This window comes from Chelonoidis abingdonii, chromosome 7 (assembly GCF_003597395.2).
Source record: "Chelonoidis abingdonii isolate Lonesome George chromosome 7, CheloAbing_2.0, whole genome shotgun sequence".
Taxonomy (NCBI): Eukaryota; Metazoa; Chordata; order Testudines; family Testudinidae; genus Chelonoidis; species Chelonoidis abingdonii.
The window spans coordinates 19092590-19114680 of NC_133775.1; the positions used below are offsets into that span (position 1 = coordinate 19092590).

General features: G+C 42.9%; 1 protein-coding gene across 3 annotated transcripts in view; it reads left to right on the forward strand.

Moving 5' to 3' along the window:
• CACHD1 (cache domain containing 1) overlaps window positions 1-19122 on the forward strand; it is a 204844-nt gene extending 185722 nt beyond the window's left edge. For 2 of the 3 annotated variants that reach the window (XM_032795472.2, XM_075067673.1), the window contains 10 exons: window positions 1027-1126; window positions 1259-1375; window positions 3256-3416; window positions 4854-4940; window positions 5163-5279; window positions 6372-6523; window positions 6713-6874; window positions 7928-8005; window positions 9548-9649; window positions 17647-19122. In XM_032795472.2, the coding sequence (XP_032651363.1) occupies window positions 1027-1126; window positions 1259-1375; window positions 3256-3416; window positions 4854-4940; window positions 5163-5279; window positions 6372-6523; window positions 6713-6874; window positions 7928-8005; window positions 9548-9649; window positions 17647-17885 (1315 nt within the window). In that variant the 3' untranslated portion in view covers window positions 17886-19122. The remainder of the gene's footprint in view (window positions 1-1026; window positions 1127-1258; window positions 1376-3255; window positions 3417-4853; window positions 4941-5162; window positions 5280-6371; window positions 6524-6712; window positions 6875-7927; window positions 8006-9547; window positions 9650-17646) is intronic. The other variant, XM_032795473.2, reaches the window with a different exon arrangement.
• Window positions 19123-22091: the final 2969 nt, after the last annotated feature.

Here is a 22091-nt window from a genome sequence, read left to right on the forward strand (position 1 = left end):
AGCATTAAGTGGCCTACATTAACCTCTTCCAGTTTCCTTTCTGTGGCCACACATTCTCTTGATCTTTGCACAGACTAAGCCCTCTCCCTGGGATATCTGCTCCTTTGCCTTCCCCTGTAGCACTCCATTCTGTGTCTATGGTAACAGAAAGAGGGCGGGAGGCAGGCGTGCTGTGCAGAGGGACTGCCAGTGAGGGAAAGGCCTTGCAAGGAGAAGAAGGTCTAGTCTCTGCAGAGCCAGAGAGGGAAGGAAACTGTGAGAAAAGGGTTGACACTGGTGGTTGGGGAAAAGAGGGTGACAGGAAAGGGACGTGGGAGAGAAGGAAAATAAGGTATTTGCCCTTCTGTAAGCCCTTTTATCAGAGGATCTCATAGTCCTTTATGAACGTTATGGAATGACGTTTCCCAACACATCACTTTACAGATGGAGGGGCAAAGGCATAGATTACATGCTTTCCCCAAAGTCACCCTGGAAGAGCTGGGAATAGGAAGGGAAGTGGTGTGTGAATTAGGAGTTTGATGGAAATTCACGTTTTCATAAGAATATTAAATGGAGTGACTTCTCCCCCAATTAAAATGAAACTAAAAACTTGACATTACTTTAAAGGGAAAATGTCTGGTGGAAAATTATAGGAGAGTCTTTACATTTGTTACTATTAGCATTTCAGGCTAAGCACTTAGAACTGCGAAAATCTGTTGTTTTTCACCATTTATGCTATTGGTTTACTTCATGCATGTTTCGCAAATTAGACAATGGAAATAAAATAAGTGATCTCATTTCTGTGTCCAGTCAATTCCACCTTCAAATTCTCAAGTACTAGTAGAGTGCTGCAATACCAGTTGGTTTGTAAACTTCAGAGAAATATTGATAAGTTCTTTTAAAAACTATTTCCATTGAATTTTTAACAGACGGTTTTTTGTATTGGACAGAGTTTTTGTTCAAGCTTCTTTTACAACCATATTTAACCTACCCATTTCTTTAAAACATAAAGAAACCTCATGAATACATTTTGTTTATATTGGGCAGGTGCTTTATTATGGAGGATAGAGGGTATCTCGTGGCACACCCCACTCTCATTGATCCTAAAGGTCATGCTCCGGTAGAACAGCAGCATATTACACACAAGGTTTGGCTAAATCCTGTCTTTTTTTTTTCTTCCCCCTTTTTTGAAAGATTACAGAATGTACTGAAGTCACTTTTTATGTTTTTTTTGTTTTGTTTTGTTTTTATAAGTAAAATTCTGTTATTGTCTCCTTAGGAACCTTTGGTAGCAAATGACATTCTAAACCATCCAAACTTCGTGAAGAAAAACCTCTGCAACAGTTTCAGTGACAGAACAGTTCAGAGGTTTTATAAATTTAACACTAGCCTAGTGGTAGGTATTGTTTGTTTTCCTGTTTTACTTGTTGAATGTATTTGGGTTGGGTTGGATTTACTTTGACTGATGCAAAGGTCAGTCAATGTTGATCACCAGGAATAGCAAACGGAGACCCAAAACCAACTCATTGTGAAGGGCAGCACATGGTGGCCCTGTAGAGACATAAAATCAGTGAGCTAGATTGTACAAACTTTGCTCACGTGAGTGGTGCGAGGGATTAGGAATGTGAGTATTTGCCAAACGTTACATAATCTAGCCCAGCAGTGAGATCTGAGAAGTTATTTTTCCCTGTCTTTTTATTAAGGGTAATTTTAAAATATTGGTTTGGATTCTTCTGCAGTGGATCCCAGCTCCATATGTCCAGTCACCAGCCCTCTCTGTTGTCACAGCCTAGTGCACAGATGGGGTCTTCCTCTTTACTCCTGCCTGTCTCATTTGGAGCCTTTTACACTCTTAGCTAGAGAGAAGCTATTAGGTAACAAAATAAAAAACACATCAACATACATTTAATATAATTTGTCAAATTGAAGTCTTCTAAAAATCTCAGGTAAAAACGGGTGATCCTGTCTCATATAGAGCTTCCCTCTGTTCTTTATCTTGCAAACAGACTGTAATCTAATATTCTAGTGTTGTTGTAGCTGTGTTGGTTCCAGGATATTAGAGACACAACATGGGTGAGGTAATCTCTTTTATTGGACGAATTTCTGTTGGTGAAAGACATACACTGGGCTCTGTGGCACTCGAAAGTGTCTCTCTCTCACCCACAGAAGTTGGTCCAGTAAAAGAGAGAACCTCGCCCACCTTGTCTATATAACATTCATGCCAGCCATATGTTGTTGTGCAGAGTGTACTGACTACAATGTCACAAATCCATCAATACAAGATGACTGTGGAATAATGTCAAAAACTCTAGGCTCTGTGAGAGAAAGCTGTTGTTTAAACACACTTTTCTAGGGTTATTAGTAAAAGTGTCAAGAAAATTTCTGAAAGCTCAGGCAAGTTAAATGGATCTATGTTAGAACAGGATAGAAGTTAACATTTTCCCTAATACAAAATGGATTGGGAGTAGAGGGGAGCAGGAGTTTTTTGTTGCAAAGGAAAATGCAGAGGACAAAGCAAATTTAGATTGCATTGTATGAGTCAGAATCGGGAGTGCTTCAGCTTTTCACATAGTTCACAGCTGAAGTATATTTTTATAGTACATGTACCAGCAAGATGTCAGCAACTTGTGATGTTGCCTGCCAGCCAGAACTGAATCTCTGTGTGAAGGTAACAGGTAATTGTCATCAGGGGCATGTGCAGGAATTTAAATTTCACTGCTTTTGCAGGCGGCACATTCTGTGCCTCCATCACAGCCCCGGGGGCCAGAGGAGCTGTTGGCACTGCAGCCGCCTGGGTGCTGCGGCTTCCCACCATAGCCCCAGGGGCCATAGGGACTCTGTGCCCCCACCACTATTGCAGGGGGAGAGGGGAGAGCCATGCCGCTGCTTGCCCCCCAGCCTCATTGTGCATGTCCTTGATTGGTATGATGGAGAAGGGAAGGAAGGAGAGATTTATTTGAATGAAGTATTGTCCACTGTCAGGCAGGATACTAGACTAGAGACCATTATGGCACATCATAGTGTTATAAGATAAACAGATGTTGTTAATCTTTAGGGAAGTGCTTTGTCATCCAGTACTGGCTCAGTTTTGCTCATCTCCCAAGCAGGCTGATGAGTGAATTTGTATGCCTGTTATCTGAAGAAAAGGCATGCTACATTCATGTTCCCTCATAGTTTTTACTTCAGCTTATGGTTCTTTAAATGTGCTTGGGGAGGGGGAAAGATTTCAACTCACTAGGTAGTATGTTTCCTCTGACATGCCTTGCTTCACCCTAGGGTGATCTGACAAACCTTGTGCATGGCAGCCACTGTTCTAAATACAGACTGACAAGAATACCTGGAACCAATGCCTTTGTTGGAATAGTCAATGAAACCTGTGACTCTCTTGCCTTCTGTGCCTGCAGTATGGTAGACAGGCTCTGTCTGAACTGTCACAGGTAAGAGTGATTTGAAACGAATTGGCAAGTGCAGATATTGGTTTTTATTTTATTGCAAATGAAGACTGAGAGCACTGGTCATTTTGTAGGCTAAGCTAACATGTGCGGTGCAACTCATATCAGAACAAAACAAATATTGTACCTGCGTAAATAAAATGCACTTCATTTGTAATGAGTAGGGTTATGCTCCTCTTTTATAAGGGTTTGCAGATTTATCAGGCTCTTTTTCATGGTGCACAGTAGTTTAAAAAAAAAAAGTCATATAAGCCTTCTGGAAGTTTTAAGCCATTTTCCCCTCCATTGCTTGGCGTTTTCCAGTGCTCCCTTTTGTTTAATGCTCAGGCATGTGAATCACTTTGCTTGCAAATAATTCAACTGAATGGGAGTGCTCATCTGGGGCAAAATCACTCCCAGGGCTGAGTGTTTGCAGAAACAAGACCTTCTTTACAGCCTATTAACACTTGCCTTTGGGTGCGGAATATGATGAGTTGTCACATAGGTGCCAAGCTTACTGCCTTCACACCCTGTCTCTGCAAAGGGATTTGACTACAATAAAAACAATGTGATAAAGCTGCAGAAGAGGGAAGGAGCTCTGTGTGTGATCACCCTGGAAAGCTATGAGTGAGGGAGAAAGAGATTTCTCTGCTTCTTAGCATTCAGGGGCTTGGGAAATGTGCAAAGGAGAGGGCTAGTGGCGCCACAAGTCCATTGGGGATATTCTCCTTATCTGCAACTCAGAATAGGAGCAGAGGAGTTGTTCCACATGGGGGTGGGAGAGTTCCTTTCCCCCAGCTGAGTTCCTAATGCTCAGCCTGACTATGAGTTCCTAACAGAGGGGGCTCTAGGGACTTTGCTGCCCCAAGCCCTGCAGGCAGGATGCCTCCGGCGGTTTGCCTGCGGAGGGTCCGCTGGTCCCGCGGCTTTGGCGCCTGCGGCAGGTCCTCTGAAGCTGTGGGACCAGCGGATCCTCCGCAGGCACGCCTGCGGGAGGTCCACGGAAGCCGCGGGACCAGTGGACCCTCTGCAGGCAAACCGCCGGAGGCAGACTGACTGCCACCCTCGCGGCACTGGCAGAGCGCCCCCCGCGGCTTGCCGCCCCAAGCACCAGGCCCCAGGCTGGGGCCTGGAGCCGCCCCTGGTTCCTAATAACTCCGCTGCAGCAACCTGCATGGAATTTGGAGGGAAGAGCCCAGGTTGCTAGAGGGTAGATTGTGGAAAAGGCACTAGTAAGTCAGCCAGTGCACGAGAGGCCAGTATTTTAGCTGAAGTTTCAATGTCTTGGTAAATAAATAGTTCTCTTAATAAATAGCCAGTTTAGTCTTACAAATTGGGTATCTTTTCAGTACATGGTACGTAAAACACTGGCTGTATGCTGGGACTAGGATTTGGACTTCAGTTTATATTGATGCAACTGGCCATTTTTTCTTTTTTCTAAAGAATGGAACAAAATGAATGTGAATGCCCTTGTGAATGCCCTCTAGAGGTCAATGAATGTACTGGCAACCTTACCAATGCAGAAAGCAGGTGAGAACAAGTATCTCTAAAACTCGAGTAACATTGTTATTGTGAGTATTAAATTCTATAATCCTTGAATATGGACTACTATCTCATGCTACCATATATGCAGTGCCTGGTAGAATAGAGTGATTAAACAGTTGGATTATACTTAACAAAGTTTAATTGTTTTGATTGGCTATACAGCAATTCTTTTTTGTGACATGATCTCAATTATTTTCCTCAATGTAGGAATCCTAGTTGTGAAGTCCACCAGGAACCAATGACATTCACAGCAATTGATCCTAGCCTACAGGATGCTCTTCCACAATGTATTAACACACGGTGTAATCAGAGGCTGGAGAGTGGGTAAAGTGCATTGTTTTCCCTCTCTGAAAATATGTACAGGGCTTGAAATTATTAGGAGATGTTATTTATTCTAATACAGACAAATCTTCCCTTGATGCTAAATAAATAAAGTGCTGTAAAATTGCAGCCATGTTCCTGATGCCACCATGCAGTAAACTTTCCTGTTTGAATCATCTATCTGCTATTAACAGCATTTGATAGCCTCAGTGACACCTGTCTTGACTACACTGAAGTCAATGGAATGCGCCAATGTAAGTGAGGAGAAATGAGCCGTAGAAGGGACAATGAATTCCACCTCTCAGCTAGAGAGGAAGTGCCACAATATTTGCCTACATGGTTTGAGAAGCAGATGATCTTAAAAGGAGAATGGTCATAGAAACAATGAGTAGACCCTGCTTAAGCAAGGATTTCTGTCAGCAAAAAATAAATTGTGTGTCACTTAAACTGTGATATGAGTGTAGTTAGTTTGTGGCTCAGGTCATGGCTAGCAAAGATCAGGGCCTAATTCTCTGAGGCACTCAGTTTTGTGGAGTGTAGCAGATCAGGCGGAGTGGCGAGGAGCCAGTTTCAGCTCACTGATTCTCTGCCCCTGACACTGGTTAGAACAGCCTGGGGACTGCTCTCATTTGTGCCAGTTGACTGTGAGCTCCAAGAAATAATCCATCAGCTGGATAAAGCCAGAGTGCATCATGCTTCAACCACACCTTCTCAGTGCCCCTCCCAAGCCGAAACACCCCTTTCACTGGGGCATTTGAAGAGAGACAGGACCCAGATGGGGATTCCTTCATGCTGAGAGTGTCTCCAGCCAAGGAGTTTCAGGCAGTCTGCTCTCCCTTAGCATTGCCTAAGTGGTGCAGAAAGAGGAGAGCAGGCCAGTGAATCTGGCCCTTTATGACAAAGCTGCTCTTTCCCCATAGGATTTACCTTGTATAACTTAAACCTTTATGACACTTCTGTAGCCAATCATCAGAGCTGTGAGGCTTTATGGAGGATTTTGGTTCCAAGTTGTCTAGTGACTATGAATATACTGAGATACACCCAACCGAAAATGATTTTCTTTAAGGTAAAGCCAGTCTTTTTCTTCACGTCCAGGGATTGCTTTGGTGTGTTGGACTGTGAGTGGTGTATGGTGGACAGCGATGGAAAGACCCATCTGGATAAATCCTACTGCGCACCTCAGAAGGAATGCTTTGGTGGCATTGTGGGAGCTAAAAGCCCTTATGTGGATGACATGGGTGCGATAGGTAATTCTGGTTTTTTAATGAGGATATATATTTAACTGTTAAACTACCAGTATTTTGTTGCATACACCATCAATGTAGGTGCACAAAACTCATGTGCTGAAGCCTTGAGTTTATTTTAATGTTATAGAAATGCTGATTTAAACTTTTTTGCAACATATTTATGCTCTGGTTTTTTATTGGTTTTTTAAGGAGATGAGGTGGTCACTTTGAACATGATAAAAAGTGCTCCGGTTGGTCCTGTAGCTGGAGGTATTATGGGATGCATCATGGTGCTTGTTCTGGCAGTATACGCGTATCGTCACCAGATCCACCGTAGGAGTCACCAGCACATGTCACCTCTTGCTGCACAGGGTGAGATGATAAGTTGTGAGGGAGATATTAGCAGTGAGGATAAAAATCCAGCTATTTCATACATTCTTCTGCCTAGTTTTAAAGATCATTTTTTGGTTTATCCTTTGGGAATCCTTTATTCTTGCTTCTCTTCTGATTCCTATTTTATCTCTCACTCCCCTCCTTACATAACTGATGTGCTTACTGTCCAATGTACTTGTGTACCACTGCCCTCTGCTGGGTACAAAGCTAGACTTGCTGTCTCCTTGGGAAAACCTGGACAAAAAATGCTAAAACAAGTCTCAGGATGCTATGGATATGACTTTCCTAGAGCTAAAGCAGTAAACTCGGCTTAATACCAGTCCTGTAACTTCTGAATAGTAGACTGTTTTCTAGCAGTAATAGTCCTGTTGCCAGCAGTTTATTAGAATTACAGTATTCAAAATGCTTCCTCTGGAGCTACTTTTTGGTTGTATCTTTTCTCCCTCACTTGCACTCTGAGAGAAATTCATCATTGTGGCATCTTTTACTTACAAAAGGAAGGGATGAAGGGCAAAATTATTATTTATTTATTTGTCATACACTAATACTAAAAAAGGCTCCAACTGAAACTGGGACTCTTTTGTACTAGACACTGTACCAATAATGAGAGGCAGGGCAATCCGGTTTGGAATCTACGTAGTCAACCAGACAAAGTGTGGTAGGGGAAACAGAGGCATGGGGAGGGGAAGTGATTTGCCCAAGTCTCAGAGCTGAGAATAAAACCCAGGTCTCCTGAGTCCCTGTCCAGGGCTTTATCCACTGGACCATACTGACTCAGTCTGAGCCTGTTCACTAAACTTTCTGCATCACTCAAGCCAGTTCTTTCAAGGGTACCTGGCATATCCTCTTCCTGGTATGTCTCATCCCCAGCCAGCCCCAAAACAGGGATTCCCAAGCCCATTCCCAGAGCATAGTACTCCAGCACGATAATGCAGAGTGCTTCCACCACTCCACCAGGCTGACAGTTGTTAATAAGAGAAAAATTTTGGATCAACTTAACAGTTGCATTTTTCTGTTTGTAACGGTGTGTAGAAATGTCAGTGCGTATGTCCAACCTGGAGAATGATAGGGATGAGAGAGATGATGACAGCCATGAAGACAGAGGAATCAGTAAGTGCTGAGCTGTGTCACTGTAAAATGTGCCAGTATTAGGCTCAGGATTCGCGAGCTTCTTGCTTGGACTTGCTATAGTGTAGAGGGTTTTTCATTTCTCTTAACACCTTGATATGACAGTGTGAGCTTTGCTCTGGAAATAGCAGGGCCAAAGTATTAAATGACCTAGTTTGTAACCCTTACTGTCCTTCAGTCTCACCTCAAAAAATATTCTTAGTTTTGGGCCATATAGTGCCCACTGGTGTGCAGTGGGAGCTTGCCTGTTCTGTCACATATTACAGCGTGGCAAGCTCTCATAGAATCAGAGAAGATTAGGGTTGGACGATTGCTCAAAGCAGGACCAACCCCAGCTAAATCATCCCAGCCAGGGCTTTGTCAAGCTGGGCCTTAAAAACCTCTAAGGATGGAGATTCCACCACCTCCTTAGGTAACCCTTCCAGTGCTTCACCACGCTCCTAGTGAAACAGTGTTTCCTAATATCCAACCTAGCCCTCCCCCATTGCAACTTGAGACCATTGCTCCTTGTTCTGTCATCTGCCACCACTGAGAACAGCCGAGCTCCATCCTCTTTGGAACCCCTCTTCAGGTAGTTGAAAACTGCTATCAAATCCCCCCTCATCCTTCTCTTCTGCAGACTAAATAAGCCCAGTTCTCTGAGTCTCTCCTCATAAGTCATTTGCCCCAGTCCCCTCATTATTTCTGTTGCCCTCCGCTGGACTCTCTTCAATGTGTCCACATTCTTTCTGTAGTGGGGGGCCCCCTTCTGTGGCCCAATCAGCTCTGGGAATGGCTTTTAGAATGCTGAGGGACTGCAGTTATGACTGCATGAGGTGTGTAAGCTTCTGCCCATGAGCAGCCTTGGAAGGGGTAGGCACAATCTGGCCGTTTAGTTCCTAGCTTCAGTTCAACAACAATGTTAAATGAAAAATCAATAAATCCTGTTTTCACTTAGTTCTTTGCTGTTCAGTTATGACTGTACTACTGTGTATAATAATTCTATTGTATAGTGATGGGCCCAAGGCCGCTGGATTTTGGGAGAGATCAGAATTTCCCATGTGGCCCTGTCCTTAAAATGAGTTGAATCAAAATTCAAGATCTGAACAACGTCAAGGATTCAAAAACCAGGGCTGGATCTGAGTTATGCATCTTGTATCCATTGATACTAATATAGCTCATGTGAGTCTGTCTTGCTTTTCAGTTTAAATGTTTGCAGGCTTTAGATGCCTCCTAGGTCTCTGTGTTCTGGTATTGCTACAGGGAACCTTCAAAACGTTCATTAATCAAAGCAGACAGTGGGGTAAATCAGATTTATGTTCAACCTGCTGTCAGCACTGGACGAGGACATGCACTTCGCAGCAAACCTTTGTCCCATCGTTTCTGTGATGTGGAAGCTCGTAATCCCTATAAGAACTTCATAGCAGCATCTGAAAGAAGTAGTTTATAAAACATGTCTGATTCCTTGCTATTGAATTGCTCCATTAATATAACTTAATAAAAACACTCTGTTTAAAACAAACCCTGCTCCCTTTTCTTTCCTAGTCAGCAACACTCGGTTTATAGCAGCTGTAATTGAGCGGCACGCACACAGTCCGGAACGTAGACGTCGGTACTGGGGGCGATCGGGAACAGAGAGCGATCACGGTAAGACCTTTAAACCCCCAATAACTCTGCATTCTCAGCTTGTTTCAGATGTTTGGCAACATAGGGGATAAGGCCAGACCCAAAAAAATATCTTTGCTCCTTATTGCTTCATAGTTAAACAATTTTGACATCTCCAAATGTATGACACTGTCCAGCAATGAAGCTATTTTTGTGAGAGCAGTGTTATAACATGAGCTATTTAGGTTAATGCCCCATCCTCTGCATCTTATTCTTATATAGTGTTAGTTTTGTTGGATGTCTGATTGACTGGAATTCAAACAGATAAAAAAGTGACCAAGTTTGCCACACCATTTTCCCGTGGCCAAGCCTGACAGTTAATTCAGCATCTCAAAAACCATTCAAAGAGGTAAAGTTAATTGTCTTGATAACAGCAGAGAACTTATTCCGTGCCCTTTGCTGTGAAGCTGGCACTCTTCTCTTAAAGGTAACCTTCACAGCTTTTTATAAAACTACCTCTCCACTTTAGTAATATCTGTTGTGTGTCTTCTGTAGCTAGGCTAAACTAAGCCTGGACTACACTAGGGGTCAAATACTCCCTTAGCCTTTCTGTTGGGCATTCAGCACATACTGCTGCAGTGGGAAGACATTTTATGTGCAAGTCAACTTTTAAAAAGATGACCAGTGTTTACTATATTTATTTTAATGGTGTTTGTGCTAGTGTCATTTAGTGTCTGATGACATTTCCATTGTCAACCCTTTTGGGGGGTTATCATTTTGTCATCATATTTCTTTCCACTCTGAAAAACAGTTGGCTAACTCTTTTTAAGTCTTTAGAGCAATTAGATCTGTATCAAGTTATTGACCCATCAGGAAGACTCAGTCTAAGTTAAGTCAAGTCAAAGGTAGACAAGGCTGTCTGCTGGGATGTTGGCAGTAGCCGAATGTCATCTTTATTGTGTTTAAATCAGACTCATCATGTTACTACTTCTGATTTTTGTATTATTAGAGTTTGATATCTTACACTCCTAGAAAGTCCTCACTATCTGCCTTGGCAGCGTGTAGCACTGAGGTGCCAGCAGGGGTAATCTCCTGCCCAACTCTTTAAAGATACATATTACTTAATTTCTTCTGCGAGTGATGGTCCTTATTGTATTCCACTGTGAGGTTATGCGTATACACCATGTGCCTGGAGTTGGAGAGTTTTGAAAGCAATGTGTGTTGGTCCATCCATGCACCCTGGTCCCTGGCTTTCTTTGTGCTTCCTACTAAGGTGGTAAAGGGCAGGCCGGACCAACCGCCTCTTCAGTTCCTTCTCACCATTGTATAGTCTGGGTCGGAACCTTCAGTGTCCTCATCTCTGACATCATTCTAAAGAAATAGGTGTAAATAGTTCTATTAATTCTTAAATAATTTGTAGATTAGTAGTTTTACCAGTTTTTAATAGTTTTGGTCGTTTGAGAGTAGCTTATGGAGTAACCACCTTTCCGTACCCATTTGGTTAGCGCACTATGCCCAAAGCTCTGGGCTTCAGACTCTGTACCTTCTGCCCGCCATCTTTCTGGGTCAGTGATGACCATCAACACTGCCTATACTGCATGGGAGAAGCTCAGTGCAGTATCTGTCAGTCCTTCCCCAGCCATACCCAAAACAAGCAGGCTCTTTGCCTCTATAAATATCTCATGGAGATGGCCATGAGACCCCAGTTGGACCTAGGCCAGGAACCACCCTCCCCGTTCATCAGCCTGATTCAGTAAGGAGTGCCCCTCTCGCTACAAAGTCTGACTCTGGTGCCAGTGAATCCATTACCACAGACCCCATGGCAGGGCCCAGTCAGGATATTAGGAAGCATTGCTATAAACATGGGACTAAGTCAACATCAGAAAAATCGGACTTTCCGTCCACCAGCTCTGCTCATGAGGACTTAGGACGTCCTAAGTCCTTTAGGCATGAGAAGAAAGGTCAGAAACATTGGATTGCACCATCTCCAGAATGGCCCCCACTGGTACTGTTGTCCCTGGCTCCTCACAAGACCCAGGACCCTCCCAATACTAGTGAAGTCTGACCACCACCGGATACCAGCTTCGGCACCAGCTCCGGCGGCCCAAACAGATAGAATCCCTCACACTCATGGGAGATCTGGATCCATGGCTGCGCTACAAGTCGTTTTTGCTTTCCCAGATCCAGAATCCCCCAACTCCATCGGGATCTTCAGTCCCCAGAGAACTCATCTCCCCTAAGAGATCTCCCTGCAGTACTCCCACCACATATAACATACATGTCTCTGGCAGCACCAGTGTTGCCACCATTGTAATCCAGTCAACCTTTTCTTCCTTGGGGGATTCAGACCCACCGGAAGAACTGCCTCTTCCATACTGCTCTTACCCGTTTCCCAAAAGACTTGCACCACCACATCTGCCTCTGAGTCATTGGCATGGGACCTCCATGAGCACTCATTGATCCCGCCAACTGGCCATATTGAGGACCCCGGGACCAGTATCCTCCTCCTGAGTTCTCTAGGGAGTCGCCTCCTGCTTCCCTTCCAAGGGAACCATCAAACTTGCCCCCGGATCTGACGACAGAGGAGAATGCTATGCTCTGGTTCCAGTGGTTCCACCGGAACTGACTAAACTACCATCGTCATCACTGGAGAAAGCAGTGACTTTGACATCTCCTTCTCCCTTGGATGACGTCAAGCAATTCCAAGACCTGCTGCACAGTCACTGGGGAACTTCAGATCCCATTAGAGGAAATCCAGGACTCTCAACACAAGCTCTTGAAACATCCTCCATACCTCAACGCTCACAAGATTTGCCCTCCATGTCAACAAGGAGCTGGCTAGAATGGTGTGGCACACTCTTGCCACCTGTGCTCCTGCCCTTAAGGGTGTGGAGAGACTATCGTGTACCAGCTAAAGGCTCAGAATTTCTATTTCCCCACCCACCTCCCAATTCTCTGGTGGTTCAGGCTGCTTCCAAAAGATCCAAGCAGCAAAATCCTAGTTCTATGCTAGTAGTTAAAAAGGAAAATGCTTAGACTCATAGGTGCCAGCTACTTGGTTGCTCTGGGGATTAAGCACCCATGGAAAAAAATAGGGGGTGCTCAGCACCCATCAGCCACACCGGTTCCAGTCCTCGGGACTGCTGTTTGGCAGGGCCCCCTGGGCTGGCTGCCAATCAACTGTTTGGCAGGGCCCCCCAGGCTGGCTGTCAATCAGCTGTTCAGTTGGGATGCACTGGGGAAGGGGGGGACAGAGAGGAGGGAACAGTGGGCAGGGAGAGTGGGGCCTCGGGGGAGAAGGCAGGAAGAGGTGGAGCAAGAAGGGGGCCTTGGGGAAGAGGTGGAGTGCCCACCAGTAAAAATACAAGTCAGTGCCTGTGTTTCAACCTACTGGGAAGGGGGGTTTCTCATCCTCCAGTTTACAATTCAGGATAGCCAATTATCAAGCGCTATTGGCTAAATATGATTTCCTCAGTTATGCTGTTTGAGGAATACACCAGCAGTCTCCCACAGTAGGACTGTGCCTATTTCCAAGCTCTCATTGAGGAAGGTAAATTAATAGCCAGAACCGCCTTTGATGCAGCTGATACTTCCTCGAGGGTCATGGCTATGGTCATCATTATGCGAAGGGAGTCCTGGCTCCATTCTTCAGGATTCCCCAGGGAGATCCAGAACACCATTGAGGACCTCCCCTTTGCTGAATCCCACCTCTTGAAGACAGACAATTCCCTACACACCCTCAAGGATTCTAGGGCCACCCTTCAATCACTGGGCATTTATACACCTGCCCCCAAAAGGAAGTTTCATCACCAGTCAACCACACCACAGTATAGGTGCCAACACTTTCACCACCAAAGATCATCCAAACCATCACTTAAAAGAAAAAAAAAATGGTTCAAAGGTCCCTCTTTCCCATGCCTCCTGCTTTGGCCTCGACATTTCAGTCTCAACCCTCAACCAGGAGATATTTTAGATGTGAGCTCGACATTCATGAACCAATAAGCTTAACACCTCGCAACCGTACTACTCCATTTGGGGGTCGTCTAGCGCTCTTTTTCGACACCTAGAGTACAATAGATAGGTGGGTGCTGAACATCATCCACTATGGCTATACAATCGAGTTTGTGACGCTACCTCCTCAAAAAGCCCTGTACCCATCTCTTTCGGGGACCACTCTCATGACAGTATTCACACCCAAGAGGTGAGCTCTTTACTGCAGTGAGGGACAATAGAACATGTTCCTCTACCACAACATCATGGAATGGGATTTTACTGGCCCTACTTCTTCATACCCAACCAGAAGGGTGGGTGAAGATGAATCCTCCAGCTCTGTCATCTCACAAGCTCAGATTTCTGTTATGTTGGCAGTGATAATTTCATCATTAGATAAAGGCATGTGGTTCATGGCTCTCAATATGAAAGACTCTTACTTTCACATAGACGTTCGTCCCGCCCACAGACACTTTCTCAGAATTATGGTGGGATCCGACCATTTGCAATATAGAGTGGTACCGTCCCCAGGGTATTCAAAGGTATTTTTCAGTGGTGGCTGCTCATGTCAGACATAATGGCCTACTTTTTTTCCTGTACCTCAACAACTGGCTGCTCACTGCCAGATCCTACCAAGAGGCCTACACATCTGTTTCTATGATCCTCCTCCTCCTCCTCCTCACCTCTCTGGGAGTCAGGGTAAACAGCGAAAAGTCTGTCTTCACCCCCACGCAATCTGTGGATTTCACTGGGGCAACTTTGAACTCTATTACTGCAAGTCTTACCTGCCCATAGACAGGTTCCAGACTATGAACGAGATCATTAGCTTGCATTATGAGCAATCCTCAAGTGACGAGCAAGGCATGCATGTCCATACTTGGCCACATGGCCTCATGCCCATAGATCACTCCATTTGTGAAACTCCATCATCGTTATCTTCAAGCAAGACTACAGTCAGTGTCCTCACCAAGTCATCTATGAACCTTCCCTTCACAGTTCCCACAGACATACTGTCCTTCCCTCCAGTGGTGGACAAACATTTATCATGTATGTATGGGTGTCCCCCCTCTTCTCCAGACAAAACCTGACATTACCGTCGGATCCCGACTAGACTGGAAAGCTTATGTGGACAACCACGCTACCACGCAAGGGACATGGACGCCCCAAGAGTCCAGGGTGTGCACACTGATGTCCTGAAACTTTGGGCTGTAAGGAAGCATATGAAGTTTTTTTTCCCATTCATCCACTCTCACCACATCCTGATAATGTCAGACAACACTGTAACTGCATTCTATATCAACAAGCAAAGGGGAGCAAAATTGCCTCAGTCAGAAGCACAAAGCAAGCCAGGGCACTTGCGTAGACCAACAGCACTGCTGTCAAAACTCTCTAACCCTGGGTGTGTGGTGCGGATGGATAACCTCACAGTGGAATACAGGTAGGGACCACACATCTCAAGACTCTCCAGTTACAGGTAAGTAACCTCCTCTTTAGATATCCATAGCTTCATCGCAGATAGGAAAGACCAGATTCCCCATCATCATCCTGTTTTTTCTCAGCTAAAGGGACACTATAACTCAGATTGTGAAAAGTAACGAGTGATTTCAGGTGCCGAAGGTGACATACCTTTAGAGAACCCTGATTTTCAAAGGTCAGTTTGAGAATCCAGAAATTGAGGCAGCCAAAATCATTAGTCACTTTTCACTACTCTTGGTCAGTATCTTCTCAGAGAGGGAATTCAACAGTCATAAAAAGTACCAGTTGTACAGATAACAAAAACAGTGTTCTCTTTGGAATGGGAGGGGTTGCCTGAGAACAGAGTTCGGTTGCCCATTGGACCAGGGAACCAGGCACTTTCCAGCAGGGCTGTGAGGTCTGGGTGGTCTATCTGGGAGCTCTGCTGCTTATTCCTGCTCTGCCCTCTACCTCTGCTTCCCAGCCCATAGTTATCTTCTGTGTCCCATGTAACCCTGCAGTTCTAAACCCCGGACCTGCCCCTGACATCCCAGGTGACCTTGCACAAGTGAGTTAAACTTTTTGAGCCTCAGGATATGTCTATACTACAGCAGCACAGCTACAGCAATGCAGCTGTGCCATGGTAGCACTCCCTACGTCAATGGAGGAGGTTTTTTCGCCAATGTAATTAATCCATCTCTCCAAGAGATGGCAGCTAGGTTGACAGAATAATTCTTCTCTCGATCTAATTGCGTCTACAGTGGAGTTTACATTGATCCAACTAAGTCGCATTGAGTGCAAATTTTTTCATAGCCCTGAGCCATATAGCTAGGTTGACCTAATTATTAGGTGTAGACCTGGCCATAATATCCTTGTTTATAAAACGTTGCTAGTCTATCTCACATGAGTGCTGAGTCTAAGTTATTTAATATTTGTAAAGTCCATGAAGATAAAAAGTACTAAGTATGTGTGAAGCTTTATGATCAATGTCTAAAGCAGCAACACAGTGGAAAAGACAGTTGTACACCTTAACATATATGAAAGATTTGCAGTTTAACAACTTGAGTCACATACAATTCAGTATCTCTTCTCTCAAAGAAATAAGAGAGATTTTTTATGTAGAAGAAATGAAAAACAGCTGGACAGAGGTTGCTAGACCACACAGCAAATACATGGTGAAATCAATAGCATTAACCTATATTTTTTAACAGTCCTGTAACCAGTTTTGCAACTAATTTACGTTAGTCTCAAGACCCTAAAACAGTTGAAAGGTAACAAAGCATAAGCCCTCGTTTAGCAGAGAACTAAATTTTCTAGTTTTTGTGGATTTCGTTTTCAGAACTGTAATACTGTTCTCATAGTTACAGCACATAAATGAAGTTCAGGAAATGCCATGACCAAACTAAAACTCACTTTTGTTATTCTAGATTAAACTAGCTGCATGATATGAAAGCCTTTTTAGGAGTTAAGTGATATAAGATGTATTTTGATTATCTTCCTTTCTTGGTAGACCAAATTAATATTCTTGTAAGATATCCAGTCTGATCAGTTGCAAGGATGCATGCGGTACCTTGAACACAGGCATACCAGGCTGCTTTACGGGTTTTGCAGTAGATGTGCTGTGGCACTTGTCTGAGATCAGGCAAGATTTCAGAGTATTTCCCTCTGTCTCCCTGCTGTAGTCATTTAATTTCATGAGATTTTAGCCAGAAAAGGGTCTGCAGGATTTGGCACAATTAATCCATTTTAAGTACCCTCTTATGGATTCACTAGATGTAATTCTTCAACACTGTGTGTGTGTGTGTGTGTGTAGATAGATATAGCTATGTATATATTTAGTTACAAAACATTTCTACTCAGCTGTCTACAAGCAGATTGGTTTGGCTGTCATAAATCTGAGCAGAGCAGCTCATAGGTAAGTACTGATGGATGTTGGCAGTAGATTCAGCAGAATATTAATATTCTGTTTCTTCTGAAACTTTAAGGAAAGTTCTGTAATATTTTTTTACAAAAATCCCAGAACTTTGAAAATAGAACACTTTCATCTGCAAGGACCTTTTTCATTTTAAATATATATATCATTTTAAAAAATCATACAGAGACAATGTAAAGTATTTACCATTAGAATAGTTGATGACTTTTCTAAGGAAGTTTTAGTTTATTAGGAATGGGAATAATGTTCAATTTAAAGAGTGTAGCTCAAATTTAACCTGGTTTTTGTTCCTTATCTATTTGCAAAGTCCAAATAATTTTTAAGGCTTTTGCCTCCAAAACCATACTTCTTCTTTACTGTATATATTTAAATAAATGCCAGTAGGTAGATAGGTTGGTTGGTTTATTTGCTAGGGAACCAGATATTTCAAAGTGAGGCTGCCAAGAGGCTATTTAAAAGCAGGGAGAAAGGAATTATTTTAAAACTGTACAAGATTGTCTACTGTGTGTCTTTATTTTAAAACTTTGTTTGTTGGGCCCTATTCTGTAAATTATTGAGTTCCTTCATTGATCTTAATGGGTTTTGGGGCATTCAGTACCTTGAAATGTTGGGCCTTTTGCCCTAGACCATCTGTTCTTACTGGTATTGTGTTGTGTTCTAGGCTATAGCACTATGAGTCCTCAAGAAGACAGTGAAAATCCTCCATGCAATAATGATCCACTATCAGCTGGTGTTGACATTGGAAACCATGAGGAAGATTTAGATCTGGATACCCCACCTCAAACAGCTGCACTCTTGAGTCATAAGTTTCACCACTACAGGTTGCACCATCCAACTCTTCATCACAGCCACCACTTACAGGCGGCAGTCACAGTGCACACTGTGGATGCGGAATGCTAATACACTTAATTCTTTGGGAAATGATGGCAAAAGAAATGCAGTTCGTTAGCAACAATCCATACAGCAATGGGGAGCTTTGTGGTTTTGCTTTTACCAGGAGTGGTTTAACTACCTTCCTAAAGAAACTGTTACATGCACACCACGTTTACATTTACAAAATGTAATGTTGGCTCTGGAATAGAGGGAAAAGGAGCATGATGAATGGACCTGCCATAACATTTTAATAAAATGCAGCGGGAGGCCCGTTAGACCTCCAAACACAGGGATAAAAGTTTATACAGTAACTGAAGCTTTAGGAACCCTGTTAAGCTGAGCCAAGAGAAGGGAGAACTCAAAAAAGATGAAGATGTTTTACTTTCCTTAACTGGAAGAGTATAAATCTGTGCAGCCAGAGACAAAAAAGGTGCTGGATACAGAAATGGGTTTTTTGAGGTTTCCGTTTGTTTTTTAGAAAGTACATTGCTCTTACAATTGCTGTGTCGGACCTGGGACAATGCATCTCAAGATTTTTAAGTAAAGGATTATTTTTCTACTATTTATTGAACTTGAAACATTCATGGACTTTGGGGGGAGAGGAAAAACACATTAGTGACTATTGACAAGGACAGCATACATTCTGTGTGATGGTGAAGTCATTCTTCCAAGGAAGGTGTCTGTTTCTTATCAGCTGATATTCATCCACAGCCCCACTTTGCAAAAAGGGAAAATGAAGAATCACTCTGATTTGTTTACATGTTTTCTAGCCACAGTCGTTTTGTGTAAATTTTGCCACCTGATTTGTAATAGGTTGAGTTTTTTTAAATTTGTAAAAGGGAAGAATCCTCTGCTTCCCTACCAAAGCACTAAGTATTCTCCCTGTCTTTACATCTCTGACCACCCTTACAGGCCCTCAAGATCTGGGACAGGATTCCCTTCACTGTAATAATACAGTTTGAACTGCATTAACGATCAAAGAATTCCAAAATAAAATACATCCCATTTCTCTGTCTCCTTAGACCATTGACAAAATCAGAAGGTGGTAAAACACATTGTAAAATTCAGGTTGTTACAGAAGGTTTCTGTTGAAATCATAATTATAAACTGCTGCTGTTTATCTGGAATTCAATACTGCTTTGTGATTCATGCAGGGATTAATCAAGTCTCGCTAATACAACATGGGGCATCATAATTTTAAATTAGTTTTAAATCACAGTGTTGTATTTTAGATTCACATTGTGTGATTAAAATGTTATACAAACATTCTTGCACTGTGCATATGATAAACATCCATTTATGTAGGGATTTTTTTTAAAGGTTTCTGAATACCATTTTAATGAATAGGGTACTTAATACTGTATTATGTAAAAAAAAAAAAATAGGTTCATAAACAGTACAGTAAAGTAAGTATACGTGTGATATCAGGATACCCCTTTATACTATGTATAAAATTTCAATCTCTAGTGAAATAAACTGTATAAAGTATAGTTCTGTGAATTACTTATGGTTGAACTCAGATTGTTCCCTTTCATTTCCCTCTCATTCTGTGGCTGAATGAGAATTTCAAAGGAAAGTTCTGTAAACATCTTGACAGTCAGGACTCTTATCTCGATGGGTCTCTCTCTAGTTCTGATGGGCTTTATTTTTACATGGAGTCTACAGTATTTGTTTTAAAAATCTATTTTAAGAAGCCCTGTTTGTAACTACTTTGAACAGTAAATCTCCTGGGAAAGTTCAAGCACAATGCAAGCTTACCTTGGCCAGTAATAACAGCGTATAGAAAAAATAAGGTATTGAAAATGTGATTGTGTTTGCTTTGCTGTTTATTGCTGGTTTTATGGGAAGGGGCCGGGGGGAGTTCTGAGCAGGCAGTTCCTGAAAGATATTAAATCCTGTTCATGTTTTTGAGATGTTCATGCTGGAATCTTGTTTCTCGTTTTGGAGCACAGAATATCTTTGATCTTTGTGCCCAACTTACTGGGAGTTCTCAGTGAGAATCAACGATAATACCTGGCTCTTGGGCAATGAGCTACTACTCTTTTCATATTTGCTAAGGGAAAGGGAAAATGTGCCATCTCAGCATTAGCATAAGGCAAAACAAAAAGCATATGTAGTTAAGAACAGGGCCGCCCAGAGGTGGGGCAAGTGGGGCAATTTGCCCCGGGCCCCACAGGGGCCCCCCACGAGAGTTTTGTGGGGCCCCTGGAGCAGGGTCCTTCACTCACTCCGGGGGCCCCAGAAAACTCTCGCGGAGCCCGGGACCCCGGAGCTTCTTCCACTCCGGGTCTTCGGCGGCAATTCGGTGGCAGGGGGTCCTTCCGCCTCAGGACCCGCTGCCAAAGTGCCAAGCCTTCTGTGGCAATTCAGCAGCGGGGGCCCCACGCCGCCGAAGACCAGTCCCCCTGAATCCTCTGGGCGGCCCTGGTTAAGAAGCAAGAAATTTTAAGCCTTCAAAGATGGAAATTGCTAAAATAAAAATTGCAAAAGGTTTTGCTAATGGTTTGTACTATATATTAAGCACAATCCTGTAGTTACTCTTAAGTAATTATCCAATCCTATAGTACCCCTGCAGAGCTCTCATTTTAGTCCACTTTAAAGTGGATTAATCTAAGTCACAAAAAGGTACTCGATGTGAAACAAAAGTGTCCATGCAGGGGGTTAGTGCAGAATAGCTATGGTATTCCAAATTGACATGCTAGCTTATGTCATACTAACTTCCCCATGTAGATAAGTCCTTAGTAGACGCTCTTGAACTAATGGAGTATACTACCTTTCCCTCCAGTCCTTTAGTTTGAGTTATAACAGAATAGTTTTCTTTACAGTAGTATAAATGGAAATGAAAGAAAAAAATACAATTGGCCAGATCCACACCTGGTATAATTAGTATAGCTCCACTGAAGTACATTCTGATTTACACCAGTTGAGGATGTGGCTCTTTTTCGTTATGAGAAAGAGGCCACGTAAGTAAAGCCCTAATTAAACTAACAATATTATTTACAGAATGTATATACAAATTATTAATCTTGTACTGTCATATTTATGAGCTACAAATCAATGTCCCACTCCTCTAGTGTATCCACTATAACATTTTAATAGCTTCAACTGGAAATCTATGTATAATATATAATTGTTTTATTGATGTGTGTGAATGCAGACAGCATAAAGGAAAACAGATTAATAACACTTATGCCACTTAGCGGAGAGTAAATTACTAGTTTTTTTTAACTGAAATATTTTACCTAGTTGTGTTAAGTTAAAACATTGCCTGTTAACATGTGGACAGGAACAGACAGCAGTGTGTTCTCAGTAGCAAGCCTTAGTTTCTGGAAGTGCTTCTGTCAGAAATACATCTAAGCTGCATTGAGGAAGCATTGTATGACATATCTCTTTGTCCAGGCTTTGTGCTAGTTGCTTAATCTAAAACCCCAGCAATCAGCCTTGAAGGTTGCTGAACCGCAAGGGGTCATGGTGTGTGTATTTAGTCCCTGTTTTGTTGTTTTTATTCTTAACCATTTACAGTATGCCCAGTTCCTATGGAGAGAGATACCTGATATGTGCTTGCAATAATGAGAACAGCTGAAGCTTCTGCTATTACATAACTTAAGGAGTAAGAAGAGGTGTGTTGGCAGACTATTAACTTCTTTATCAGAGTTTCTAGATCTGTAGCCATCTTAAAGCCCTGTGCTGATAGGTGGTACAAGTCTGAAACAACAAGGTATCATTAGTGAGCCTGTGAACATCTCCATATAAATCCCAGCCCTGGCAATCAAAGTAGTTGTACCGCAATTGTCATCTCTCCCGGGTGAATGGTGAAGTTCTTAGCCCTTTCTCACATGCATTCCTTCCTAGATTTATATAAGGACAAACATGCTATCAACACGGTGCCCAGTTCTTTGCCCAATCCTTAAACCAGCCATAAACCAGCCACCCTGCATAGGGAGTAACCGTTCTGTGGTTTGCCCTCTCAACTTTAGCTACTTTTGGCTGCAGTTGAACACAGGAGGCTTGCATTGAACACAGGAGGACTTTAATCTCTGCCATACCCTTGTTTTATTGTAGAGTACTAAGCAAGGACATAGTTTCATAGTCTACAGAATGTACAGGTTTATCAAATCCCAATTCCAAGCACTTTGATAGCTGAAAGCTGGCTGTGCCCATTTGGGGACACATGGTCTTGGTGAATCTGCTTCAATGTGAGACATTTATTGGACTGTCAAAACAAAAAGTCCA